The sequence below is a fragment of the Gorilla gorilla genome, chromosome 14, assembly GCF_029281585.2.
Source record: "Gorilla gorilla gorilla isolate KB3781 chromosome 14, NHGRI_mGorGor1-v2.1_pri, whole genome shotgun sequence".
NCBI lineage: Eukaryota > Metazoa > Chordata > Mammalia > Primates > Hominidae > Gorilla > Gorilla gorilla.
In genome coordinates, this window is record NC_073238.2 from 112,158,646 (window position 1) to 112,172,894 (window position 14,249).

At 38.2% G+C, this 14,249-nt stretch overlaps 1 protein-coding gene across 1 annotated transcript in view; it reads left to right on the forward strand.

Moving 5' to 3' along the window:
• Positions 1-800: 800 nt before the first annotated feature.
• Positions 801-14,249, forward strand: part of RAP2A (RAP2A, member of RAS oncogene family) — a 33,450-nt gene continuing 20,001 nt past the window's right edge. Inside the window, exon 1 of the mRNA XM_004054669.5 lies at positions 801-1,114. Coding sequence (XP_004054717.2) covers positions 801-1,114 — 314 coding nt within the window. The remainder of the gene's footprint in view (positions 1,115-14,249) is intronic.

Below are 14,249 nucleotides of genomic sequence, written 5' to 3' on the forward strand. Positions count from 1 at the left end.
CAGACTGGGTGGCATCGGACAAAGGCCCTCACGGCCCCTCTTGGGCCTTGGGCATCTCTCTCCTTCACTCCCCGCCTCAGGGTAAAGCTTGGAGGTAGCTCTACCCCTCTACCAGCTCATCCCTTCCGAATTCTGAACATCTCAGGTCTCAGGTTGACGGTGCTTCTGGCTTGGGCGGGAACTGCGCATGCTCCGTACATAAGCCCTGGGGTCTGACTGGGCGCGCAGGGTTCGGCGCTGCTGGGCGGTCGCGGTGGTTGTTTATCTCCGCGCCGGCAGAAGCTTCCGAGCCGCGCAAAGCCTCTCGGGAGCGCTCGCGGCCCGTCGCCTAGGAGACGGGGCGGGGGCGGGGCTGCGCCGCGGGCTCCGCCCCGGCCGCCGGGCCCGGCCCCTGGCCGCGCTGCGGCTGGGGCGCGGGCGCGCGCTCCATTGCTGGGGGTAGCGGTGGCGGCGGCGGCGGGCGGGGATCTGGGCGTGGAGGCGCGAGGGGCGGGGCGGGCGGCACTGCGGGCCCGCGGCTCGGGCGGCTCCAGCGGCTCCCGCTTTCTCTCTCTGCTCGCCCTGAGTCCCACCCGGTGCCCACGGGGCCGCATCGCTGCCCGGCTCGGCCCATGCCCAGGGCCGCTGCTCCCTCAGTTGCCGCCGCCGCCGCCGGCGCCCAGGGGGCCGCCGCGGCTGTGAGGTGGGGGCGGCAGCGGGAGGCGGCGGGGCGGGCCGCCGGGGCCGGGGCTGGGGGCGTAGCGCGGCCGGCGTAGGTCTATGTCGCGGGCGGCGGCGGCGGCGGCGGCCGCGGAGGGACGATGCGCGAGTACAAAGTGGTGGTGCTGGGCTCGGGCGGGGTAGGCAAATCCGCCCTGACCGTGCAGTTCGTGACCGGCACCTTCATCGAGAAATACGACCCCACCATCGAGGACTTCTACCGCAAGGAGATCGAGGTGGATTCGTCGCCGTCGGTGCTGGAGATCCTGGACACGGCGGGCACCGAGCAGTTCGCGTCCATGCGGGACCTGTACATCAAGAACGGCCAGGGCTTCATCCTTGTCTACAGCCTCGTCAACCAGCAGAGCTTCCAGGACATCAAGCCCATGCGGGACCAGATCATCCGCGTGAAGCGGTGAGCGAGGGCGCACGGGGGCTTGGCGGCTGCACCCCGGAGTTACCGTCCCGGGGCCGGAACTCCCCGCGCGGGGCTCCGGGGAAGGGGCTGTCTGGGGGGTGGCTCCAAGCTGGAGGCTTTACTATTGTCATTCTGCTCCTCCTCCTCAATCTCAAATTTGAGTGCTTTGTTTCACAACTAAAATTTGGCATCGTGTTAACCCACAGAACAGCTCTTTGTCTCTTGGACGTTGTTAGCATTGCTTGTTACAGAGCCCCCAAGGAAACAAAGTTTAAAACTTGCAGGGGGGAAAGGGGTGGATAGGTTTGTCTTGGGAAGAGAGGAACTGTGCAGGTATAGTCGAGACATTTGCAGACTGAACAACAACAACAATCTGCCTTGGCAATGTTTGACAGCAAAAATCGCTCACACACCTATACAGTAAAGTCAAGTCCAGAGGAAGGAGACCTTTCTCATCTCGTTAAAGGTTTATGGTTCCAAGGCGTTTTACAAAAATGAAGTCTCCAATTTAGTGCAAAACTTTAAAGACAGATTATCAAATTATTTGAAGACATCATAAGCTAAATGGGGTTTCGAGAATATTAACATAGAGGAATACAAATAAGCCATTCACAGGAAAAGAATGCAGCTTAACTGTTTTTTGTTTTTGTTTTTGTTTTTAATATAGCCGCCTTAACCCCTTCCAAAAAAAAAAAAAAAAAACATCACCACACCACCTCCACCAGTTCCTGGAAACAAAACAGAAGCTTCTTCAAAAGTGTGACACAAGTATTAGCTAATTTAAAGTTAATAAGCCTTTTTATATATATATAAATTCTTTTCTAAAGTATACATTTTGGAAATATGGCTGATAAATGATTTAAAATGTTTGTTTTCTCTTAAATTCACTGAATATATTTTTCCGTGTAATTTTAAGCATTAGAAATGTGATAATATCTTAGTTCAAAGTTTTGGCAAATTTTTCTAATTATCATTTAATTACACATTACTGTTTCATCTAGTTCTTGTTAGTTAATGCCTGCTGATAATTTTGGTGTCCTTTTTTTCTTGCCTTATTCTACCTAGAGCCTAAATCTGAAGACCTTTTCTGAAAGACGGTTGTAAGTGCACCGTAGACACAGACACATTGTAAGTCAGTTTGAGTCCACTCATTTTGAAAGAGCAAGGACCAAGTTATGTGTACCCAGGGGATGCTCAAAAATTCATTACGAGTAGTGAGTTTTTAATGCAACCTGTGAGATCAAAGAGAAGGCTCTCTCTCTATTGCTTCACCCCCCTTTAACTAATTGAGTATGCACTTTAATCGCTGAACTAAAATCGTGCATGTTATTCATCCTTGTGTTAAATTCCAAACTAGAATAAAGCAGATATTTTCGTGGTCTCTGCTGCTAAGATTTGTAAATTTGATAGCTTTGTACTTCTCCAGTATCATTTTCCTAAAGTTAAATGTTTATGGTTAAGAGATGAACAATTCTGGTGTTAAACTTAGTATGAGGATGGCATTTAAGGGGCTACATTTAAGTTACTTAAATTCTTATTACCCCCTCCCCCAACCACTCAATTAAAAAGAAACAAACCAAACCAACTGCAGGGTAGTCTGATACATTGCCACATGTCAATGTTAGGCCAAATGCATACATCAAAAAATAATCCAAGTAAATGCCCCAACTGCCTCACCCTTCACATTTAGATATATATGCTTAAAGATATGAAGATGCAGATATACACTGATAAAGCCACATACCCATGGCTAACTTCTTGACACAAGCCTAGGGAACAAATACAGCAAAATATTACTGGATAATATAGTCCACATAATTTTGTAGTTTCTTGTAATTTAGTGCAGATTACTTTTCTCAGTTATAATAATAGGTTAGTCTAAACTCAGTATATTGGAGCAATTTGTTTATCTTCACTATGACCCAGAGGAAAAACATAGAGTAAAATTCTGCATGCCCAGTATCATTTTACTCACTAGTCTCAGTTCTTGATATAAAAAGATCATTGATCAGCTGAAGTAGAGTTCATAAATTCTCTTCACCAGAATTCAACTGTTGTATACATAAGAACCTCTTGGACCCTCACTTGTGTGTCTTTGTAATATGGTAGTAGTAAGGTATTTTACACCTCATCCTAACCCCAGCGTCTGGCTTCCCATCATTGATGGAGAGGACGTGTGAATGCAGGTGGCCTCTTCTTTACCAGTCTTTCAGTATTTGATATCTACTGTCAAATTCAGTATTCAGCTTTAGGTCTAGGTCAGCACTTTTCAATAGAGATATAAGGTGAGCCACATATGTAATTTTAACATTCCTAGTAGCTGATTTTTTAAAAATAACATAAATATATGGAATTAATTTTAATGTATTTTATTTAACCCACCATATTTAAAATAGAATCATTTTGACATGTCAGTATTCAAAAATTATTAATAAGGTACTTTACTTCTTTATACTGTGTCTTCGAAGTTTGGTATGTGTTTGACCTACCACATCTCAATTCAAACAAGTCACATTTCAAGTGCTCAGTAGCTGTATGTGGCCACAGGCTGCCATATTGGACAACAGAGGTCTAAAGTGTATATGATTTGGGGAAATGCTTGCTTATTTCTCTAAGCTTCAGTTTCCTTATCTGTGAAATAGAGATTAGCATGCACCTTCCAGAGTCCTTGTTAGAATTAAATGAGATAATGTATTTTAACATTCCCAAAACAATACCAGTACACAGAAATTGCTCAAAAAATTCTAGCTGTCATTCTTACTTTAATAACTTTGTCATTTATCTCCCTTAAATGTTACCCTTGATATAAATGTAATTTTAGAAGAAATAAATTTGTAATTGCATTTTGGAATTCATTACTTAGTATATTCAAGATGAGACTAAAAAGCAATGAGGTTAAAATAATCCTTGGAAGAATTGTGTTGGTATTCTCGTGAAATTATTTTCCCTTATGGAGGATCTGATGGAAAAGGGCATGAGAATGAACATTTAACTTCAAGTACAGTATAGCAATAATGCATAGCACTAATGCATAGCCAAACAACGAATGGAGCTTTTCATTTTTCATTTTCATTTCAAATAATAGCAGTCATTTTCAAGGATTGCTATTACTTGAAATGTTTCACTTTTAAGAAATGTGAAACTGACCCATACTCCCTTAAGTGTCTGTAAGTGTACATACCTCCGTATACATACATGACCTCTTGTCAAAGCCAAGTGGACCAACTGAAAATGGCTATATTTGTAAATTCATATGCTTTCTTTTCTTAACTTGATTTTGGGTGAGATGACACACACAAAGAAGAGTAACAGGGATACAGGAAATGTTTTTCAGTTGAAATAAAACTAGAATTTTTTTCTGATTTTGTAATTGCTTTTCTCATTGTTACCCATGCCAGGATCAGCCATGGTCCTGACGTGAAGTTCTTGGAACGTGATATACAAGGCCTCTTTGCTGTTAGGAAAAAGTCCAGAAATCTTCAACATGACCTTTCACAGTCCAGCTTGCTCTTATCCCTCCCTGCCTGTGCAGCCTCACCTCTTGCACCCCATCCTTTTATTCTAACACCCAGACCTTAAGTCCTTGAAAGTACCTTTCTCTGGGCTCTCCTTTGGCCTGTGGAAATCTACCTTTTTGCAGAGTTAATTCCTACTCCGTCTTTCACCCTCACCCCTGGTTAACCCATTTATACCAGAGGTTGCAAATGTTTTTTGTGAAATATCAGACCTTAGCAATGACCTTGAACAGTAGGATATAAATAAGTCCCACAAGCTTAGCGTTCCAATAATGGAACACTAGGCATAGATGAGTTAAAAGATTTTTCCCCACTGAGGGAAGATGTCCTCTCAAACCAAAGTAACCCCTTTCCTGTCTTCCCTTACTAAACTTTATGCCTCACCTCTTCGCTCAATCACACATACCCTGTCCTTTCCCTTTTCTTTGAAGCACTCATCCAAATTTAATTATTTGTGTGATAATTTATGGGTAGCCAGCCTTTCTCACAAAACTCTAAGCCCATGTAGGTAACACAGCTCCTACTAGCACATAGGAAACAAGAAAAAATGTTGAAAAAATGAATGTTCAGAAAGAAAAGTATTTGTATTGTTGTTTTGCCTCAGTTTCCCTAAACATTTTGATTTCATAGATGGAGGAGATGATCTTTTAAAGTTCATTTTGCAGATGGAGATGATCTTCCTTCAGCTCGAACTTTCTGTCAGAACACTTCCAGTTGGGGCAGTGTTTAATATGAACCTCAAAGAATCAGAAACATGATGTATTCCAGATGGAGGAAATGGCACAGGAAATGCATAGAATGTGTTTTTTGGATGTTAAATAGAGCAGATTGGCCAAATGGGGAATGTACGTAGAAATGTGAGGGGAGGTAAGGTGAAAATTTTTAAAGCTAAATTACTGAAGGTTAAAGACTTTGGAGTTGATCGTGTAGTCAAGGACCATAATCACAATTGTCATAGGTATAGCAATATGTAGTGATATGGTAGATGTCTTAGTGGTAATAGACTACTCTGTTTCATAACAGGAAGAATAGTCATAAATGTTGTGATAATCCAGTTTTTACATGACGTGTGAAGATCCTGAATTAGCATGGTGTCTGTAGTAACAGGAGAGAAAGGATGCGAGGAATGTTGTAAAGAATGAATTAATCAAACTCAGTGGTAGAGGAAGAGGAAAAGGTCAGAAGTAACCTTGACATTTTGAAATGAACAAATAGGATTATGGAGGAATAGCTGGGGGAGATTATTTTCAGTTTTGGAGATGGTAATTATCCAGATAGCCAGCCTAATAAGTAATTAGAACATTAGAATAAAGCCTGAAAGGTCAGGTTATGTATGAATATGAAGACTCAGGATCATCTGCGTAGTTCAGATTGGGAGAGTAGATGAAACCTACTGGGTAGAGTATAGAGACAGAAATGAATGGATATGGCTAACAATAGAAATGAGGAATGAATGAATATAGCCAAGGATAGAACTCGAGAGTTGTAAGATACACAGTGGAGACTTCCTATATTGCAGTAGGCGAGAAGGCGTGGGGTGTTTTAAGATTGGGAAAAAGATAGTTGACTAGCACTACCCAAGGTGAGTAAGTTGTTGTTTTTTTAAGATTATTATTAATTTTCTATATCACTTAAGTGGTCACTTTCAAGTGAGCTGGCTGATTGTTTACACTTTCCCCCTTACCATAAGTAGCTATTAAAGCCTACTCTAAAACAGAAGCATATTACCAATTGTTACACATAGATCTTTGGCCCATGACAGTTTGGTGCTGGAGAGTCGAAACAAGAGTATACATCAAAAGATGTCTGTCCCAAGTAAGTGAAACTTCTGGAGCTCTGCTACCGTTTTTCCCTCTACAAATACCTGCTTCCCCAGTACCAAAACTTAATTCAAAGCTGGACCTCCCAGATACAGAGCCTAATAGCTATGGGTCACTTTTTTTTTGTTTTGTTTTGGTACTGGTGAATTAGGAAAAATTTTTAATAATAAATATATATGTCATGAAGAATTGATGACTAAATCCTGAAAGTCAGACATAAATCCAAACAAAGAATTTGGGTATGAAGATAAGGACTGATGGTGAAACCTGTATCCACTTAAATACAAAACTAAGATAAAAGAATTGTGAGAATTATGGCTGCCAAACAGAATATTAAAGTTAAAAACATTGACAATATGAAACAAACAATATAACTAGTAAGTCAGGATGAGAGGAGGGAAATAGTTATGAGTGCTCACTTCATCTTTCATGAGAGGGATTTAAATGGTCAAAAAATTGAAATTTGTTTTGAAAATGACTCGAAGAGCTCAATGTTTTTCATGATCTTTTTTTCTTTAAAAACCACTTTATTGAGGTATGACTGATGTACAAAAAGCCAGACATATTTAATGTGTACAACTCAGTGAGTTTAGAGATAAGCATACACTTGTGAAATCACCACAGTCAATGCTGTAAAACTATCCATCACCTCCAAAAGTTTCCCCCTGCTTTATTTATCTATCCATTCACTCATTCATTCATTCATTCATTCATTTTTTTGTAGTAAGAACACAACATAAGTTCTATCTTCTTAGCAAATGTTTATACAATACAGTATTGTTAACTAGAAGTACTATTACCGTACAGATGTCTGGGACTTACTTATCTTGCATAACTGAACTTCATACAGTGAATCACTTTATGTGGCCCAGAAGTTTTTCCTGAAAAGGAAACTTTTGTTTTGGCTGCATTGTAAAATTACAGGTTACAGTATATAGTTTTCTTTTTGCCACTCCAGGATTGTAATTTTTAAAGCTCAATTTGGAGTTGGAGGAGATGATGTCTCTTCCTAACATTCTGTGACAGCACTTTTGTCTGGCCGGGGTGATGAGGGAAGGGGTCAAGTTTAATATGAACCTTAAAGAATCAGCAGCCTGTGACCCACAATTCTGTCTAGTTAAGATTTGATAATTGTATTAATAAAATCTACAATAAGGAATAATTATACTAATACTTATTTTTTAATGGAGGGCAAAAATAATTTAAATTATTAAACATTAAGGAAGAGGTAGAGGAACTAAGTAAAAAATCACTGGATTTCACAACCAACAGGAAGAGCCAACAAAGTTGGAATCTATTTGCTAAAGTTTGAGTAGCAATACACTTGAGTGATTTAATTTGTGTGTGTGAAGTTCTGGGAAATTACATATGGCACAATAAGGTGCATATATTATGCATGTATATGTACATATTTTTAAGCAAGGATCTTTACATAAAACCAAGTACACTGTACTTAAGGGAATTTTTTTTCAGGGGTATTTTTTCTTTTCAGTTCTCTTTTATCATTGTCTTTAGAACCTTACCGCCTAGGGAAGCATGTATGCCTTACTCTGGGGTTTTCTTTGTGTCTGTTTTGATTTTTCCCTGTTTTCTGTTTCTCTCCATCTATTCTTACCTACTGTTTTTTTTACATACTTATATTTTTCAGGCCTATGTTGTAAAAAGTGTTTTAAGTACTCTAAATTTTTTTGGAGTAATAAGAGTTTGAATACGAGCAGACTTTCAAACAAGGTAAAACTGATGGTGACTGAATAGTTACTAAAGGAAATGTATAGATATTGTGTTTATGTAGGAAATTTATCTTGAAATTTTAATGGTGTGCAGAAATATGCCATATATTATATATTGCCATTTCATTTGTTACTTTGACACTTGTGGTTCATATCATTAAAAATTATTCTCAGCCTGACAGAGAAAAGTTTAATTTCTTAAACATGCCTTTCTGCTTTACCAGATCAAACTCAGCCTTTTAGTAGAGTAATATCAATAATAGTAATGCTGTAATTGTGGACATCTGCATTTCAGTCAAGTATGTTAAATAAAGCATAAATATATTAGTAAAATTTAAAGTAATCAAAATAACTAAAAACAATATTTGAAGATTCTAATACATAATCTAGCTAAGATTTTGTCATGGTATGTATTAAATTCTTTCTCTGGCATAATTGGATAGATGGGGATTTGTTTTTGTTTTTTATTTCTCTAATACATTTAAGATTTTAAAACATACCAAAATTTATATTTAGGGAGAAATAAGGTGACTTATAATTTTTATTTTTAAATTGTTATCTGTCAAAAAGCCAAATATTGGAAAAAATTAATAACTATCTCTATTTCTATAGATCCACTCAGCAGGGGATTTCACATTTTCTTAACCAGGGCCCTCAGTAAGAAGTACATTTTATATTGTGACTTAGTGCACACATAGGAATAAATACATCTAGCCAAAAATCAACATTTCATGAGACAGTAAACTTGCTATGTTGCTTGTATTCCTTTTTCTATTTATTTTTTTCTATTTTATTTCGTTGTTTTTAAGTGCTTTTCATGACCCACCAAATTGATTTTATCACACATAGCTTGGAAACTGCTATCCTAGGACATTTTTACTCTAAGAAAACTAAATGTAACTATCTGTTTAATATTTCATCTTCTCTCTCCTGCTTTTCTGGTTCCCAACAATGCTGTGTAAGATTACGAAAATGAAGTACTTCCCAATGTGAGTTAGTAAATACTAGCTGTAATTCAGAGAAAGATAGCATTTAGTCACTGAACAAAAAGATATAGCATATCTTTTGAGAAAGCATTTATCTCTGTTGTGCATATTAGAAATATGAGAATGTATTTCTCATGTAATTTTGTTCATTCTAGTAATTCAAGATAACTTTTGCCTTGTGAAAACTTAGAGAAAGGGAGGTTGTGGTAGTATTCAGACTTGAATACATGAGTGCGGGATTATCCATTTCAAGAACAGTTGCTGAGGAGGTTCAGAAAACTCAAAATAGAGGTCTGCTGCATCTATCCAGGATAACACTGATTCACCTCTCCCTGTAAGACAGTAAAACTATAAATATCTTAAAATCACTTAGTAAAGTTACCCAAGAGAAACACTGAAAAACCTTTATTTAAAACATTTAGGAGTGTTCTCATGCTTTCCTGACCTTTAGAAATTAATAATTCAAATGTGGAAATACTATATTAATAATTCAATGCATATTAGTATTTTCTTTACTAAGTATCTTTACAGCTCTCTCTGTAAATGAAATCTTAGAGTATTTTAAGAGACAGGGTCTTGTTCTGTTGCCCAGGCTGGAGTGCAGCGGCACCATCAGAGCTTACTGCAGCCTCTAACTCCTGGGCTCAAGCAACCCTTCTGCCTCAGCCATCTGAATAGCTAGGACTACAGAGCAGGCACCACCGCATCCAAGTAATTCTTTAAAAATTTTTTCTAGAGATGGGATCTTGTTATTTTGCCCAGGCTGGTCTCAAACTCCTGGCCTCAAGTGTTCCGACTACCTCAACTGCCCAAAGCACTGGGATTACAGGCCTGAGCCACTGCCCCGGTCCTAAATTAATTCATCTTTAGGTTTCCAGTGAACATTATGAATGCTGTATGTATTATAATTCTCGAATGGAGTATTTTATTGTATATACTTATCTTCTCATCCATGAAGACAGCGAATGTTAATCTCATTAAAGCTGAGCTCCAGCACTTATTAGTTATGTAATTAGGAGCAAGTTGACATTCCTTGCATTTTAATTTCCTCATTTATAATATGAGTATGATGTAGTAACTCATGAGATGATGAACGTAAAGTGTTTCTTTACATAGTGAACCTAAAATATCAATAATAAAGTTTCACCAAGAATCACAGAAATAGGAATGAAACCCAGCCTTTTATCTGTATACTGCCACGTGATTTCTTAGGAATTAGGCTCAATTGTCTTACTATTTTGAGATGAATTATATACCTAGTATAGTATAACATTTCTGTTTTTCCCATTGCTTTCTCCTCTGTGTTTTAAGTGCTCTAACACTACGTTATAGAACTTATAGCATAGACCTTGAGTGCTTTGTGTTTTTGCCTTCCCCTAGAGACCTAAATATATTGGCTATAAATGGTGGCAGTAAATTTTTTGACTCATGAGGAATTGTGATGATTTTTAGTACACATATTTTAAATATTAAAATGTGACATAAAAAGCAATCAGCATATAATATTAGTATTTGTTAACACTTCTCTTTTTAAAAAAGTTAATAATGATAGTAGACCTCTTTATGAATACCAAATATGCATGGGGTGAAGATAATTTTAACAGTCTTTATGGCTAGTTATATATAGTAACATGCTGGCATAGCTTTTTAATAAATCAAATTGAGAAAAGTTTTGTCTTTGTATAAAAGTCATCACTATCAACATCAAGTAATATCATTTAAGCCACCTCATTTGCATAGCATTGCCTTGGGCATTATACAGAATAAGAACAAGATACTATCTTTGTCCTTCTGGTGTGCCAAAATGTCCTATAAATGGGTATATATTTTGCAGTATTGAGTTATACAGAAATATATTTTTAAAGACACTTTCATTTCTAAGTTTCAAAATATTTTTGCACCAAAAACATTGCTCTTATTAGGCCACCTTTTCTAAGGAATTTTTTATTCATTTTATGGAAATTCAGAATTTTGTCTACAAGACTAATGACAACAATTGTATATTTATATATAATTGCCTTTTTGTATATGTCTTAGTCTCTTCAGGCTGCTATAACAAAATTCCTTCGACTGTGTAATTTATAAACAATAGAAATGTATTGCTGACAGTTCTAGATGCCAGCAAATCCAAAGTCAAGACACCAGCAAAATTCGTGTCACAAATGGTGCCTCTTGCTGCATCTTCATATGGTGTAAGGGGCAAAATGGCTCCCACAAACCTCCTTTATAAGGGCACTAATCCCATTCATGAGGGTGGAGCCATCATGACCGAATCACTTCCTAAAGTCCCCACCTCTTCATTCTATCACATTGGGGATTAAATTTCAACATATGAATTTTAGGGAGACAAGCATTCAGACCACAGCAGTGTATTTAGTACATTTTTATCCTCCCTATCTAAAATATAATTTCTCCTTCCCTCAATGATCCACTTACACTCCATTGCTTTCTTTTTCTACTTCGTGAACCAACAGTCCCAACAAACTTTGACAATCAGTAATGTTGACTGGTAAAGTGAAGCACTGAAATCCTATTGTTAAGTAGCCACATACATACATACATGCATACATACATACATACATACATACATACATGAAAGCTAACCAGAAAATGAACTAAACTTAATTATTTTTAGTTTATTTTTTATGAGCAAATGATGAGAAAATAATTTCTAATGGTTAATCCAGTTTATGCATAATACCAATGATATAAAACTTTTTTACAATGGTCTAGCATTAAGGAACTATAATGTTTGCATAAACCCTATGTCTGTTCTTGCTGGATGGTCAACTAGTTTTGGAGTGCTGTTACCTTTATTGAAGAAGGATGTAAACAGAGCATTATCTCAATAGGTGCAGCTGCTGTGTGGAGCTCTGTGCAGGGAGAGTCCTCCAGCTGTGTGTGAGCTCAGTCATGGGAATAGTGTGATCCACCAGCAGCATTTGTCCTGAGAGAGGCAGCCAGGATGTTGTATGTTTACCATCCCTGCTGAACAAATCAGTATCTTAATTATGGTAGGATGCCTCCCAGAGGTATATACATTTTAAAAGGCTACTCTTGATGACAGAAAATGTTTATTCCTAAGGCCACCCTGAGCACATCATCTGGTTTTATTGAAGGAAATACTTGTACATTTATGGAGGGAAGGAAATTTATTTTATTGCTTGCATCAGCATATCCTACTAAGTAATGAGTCCTGAAGCTTTTCTTTATAGGCCACAGTGAGTGGCTTCTTAACAATCACATATCTATTTTCCTTTGAATAAGTACCATTGCTTCAATCTATTCCCTTTTCTCCAAAGGTGACTGTATGTCTCTTTTATCTGGGACAGTTCAGGTCTATGCTTGTTGTTCTCTACATTTATTTACAGTACCCCTTTCCATCTTGAAAGTATCTCAGTGTGGGCAATAAATTTTATGGTCACTATAGACTGTTACCTCAAATTCTCTTTTTTTTTTAAAATCATGACAATTCAAATCCCATTTGTGCATATATTTTTGAGATACCTTGTTTAAATAAACAGTATCTTTCTTTGACCTGGCCAGCTTCCTTTTTTAAAGCTTTTGTTAATTTGGGTAAACAAATCCTCATGAACTGGAAATGTTGCTCAGTTTTGAAAGATGACATCTTTTTTACTAAATGCTCTTGATTAAAGATGGCTGCAGATTCTTTGACACTACTTCCATTGAGAAGTAGGATCTGTTTCCTCTCCCTTTGAGTCTGTGCTGCCTGTTAAGACTGTGTTGATCCATAGAGTATGGTGGAAGTGATACCAAGCCAGTTTGGGGCCTAATCTCTGAGAAGACTAACAGCTTCCGCCTTACTTTCTTGAAGCCCTGAGCTACCACATAGGAAGTCCAGCTATGCTGCTGGAAAATTCACGGAGAGGCCCGGAGGCTAGATAGAGAGGAGGAGGGAGCTCCCTTCCAGCCATTCCTACCAACGTGCCAGGCCTCAAGTGAGGCGATCTTTGACTCGCCAGCCCAGCCCTGCTCACTATAACTAAAGACCTCTGAGTGACCCCAGTCAATATGATGTAGAACAGAAGAACTGCCCAACTGAGTTCTGCCCAAATTGTTGACCCACAGCATCATGCAATATAGTAAAATGGCTATTTTAAGCCCCTAAGTTTTGGGATAGTTTTATGCAGCAGTAGTTATCTGGAACAATAACACATTTTTAGATAAACATGTTATTTTAGAAATTATTTTGGTAAGAGTACTATTGATCCTTTTGGTTTCTTTGGGAAGATCTTTAAAAAAAATTTATTGAAGATGATTGAATAAATTTTAATTCTTAAAATACAGCAAATTTATGGAGCACCTACCAACTGCCCTTGCAATTGATCTACCCGATGTCATTTGACCACTCTAACCCATGCATGACTAACTGTACTTTGAAGATCACATTTAATCGTATTAAGAATATAGTGTATTATGGCTTAATTTCAGCAGAAAATTCAAATGTATGTATGTGCCCTATGCAACTGTTTATACTCATAGTCTGAACTGCCGCCTCCCCCTTCACTCTACCCACAGGGTGTACTGTTTATAAAAGTAATTGATGTAAATCATCTAATTTCTGTTGATGAAGAAAGAGTCTATTATTTGGTGGTGCTCTGCCTCCATTTTGATATCTAGCACCTGACACATAGAAAATATCTAGTAAATATTTGTTGAATTTATAAGTAAAGATCCCTGCATTCTGTATTTTGACAGTTTCCCTCCAGATCCCAGATCTCTGGAGACCCCTTATGCATCAAATCAATTTAAGCATTTCAGTGTCTAACACAAGGCATGATAAAGAAAAATAATAAAGCATTTTAGATAGTGTACATCCAAAAATGTGTTTTTAGCCTGGTGGCCATGGACATGTTTGCATTGATTTTGTGACATTTTTGTTACTCCAGACACCATGGACTACTTGAGAAAAGTGTCAGATTTGAAGACCATCACTTCATTATCTCATTCTACTTTGTGTGTCTGTAAGTGTCAAGAACTGATTCCAGCGCTGGGGATACAGCTGCATATAAAACATTCATTGCCCTTGCCTTCCTCAGGTCCCAGATGTAACTTTAAAG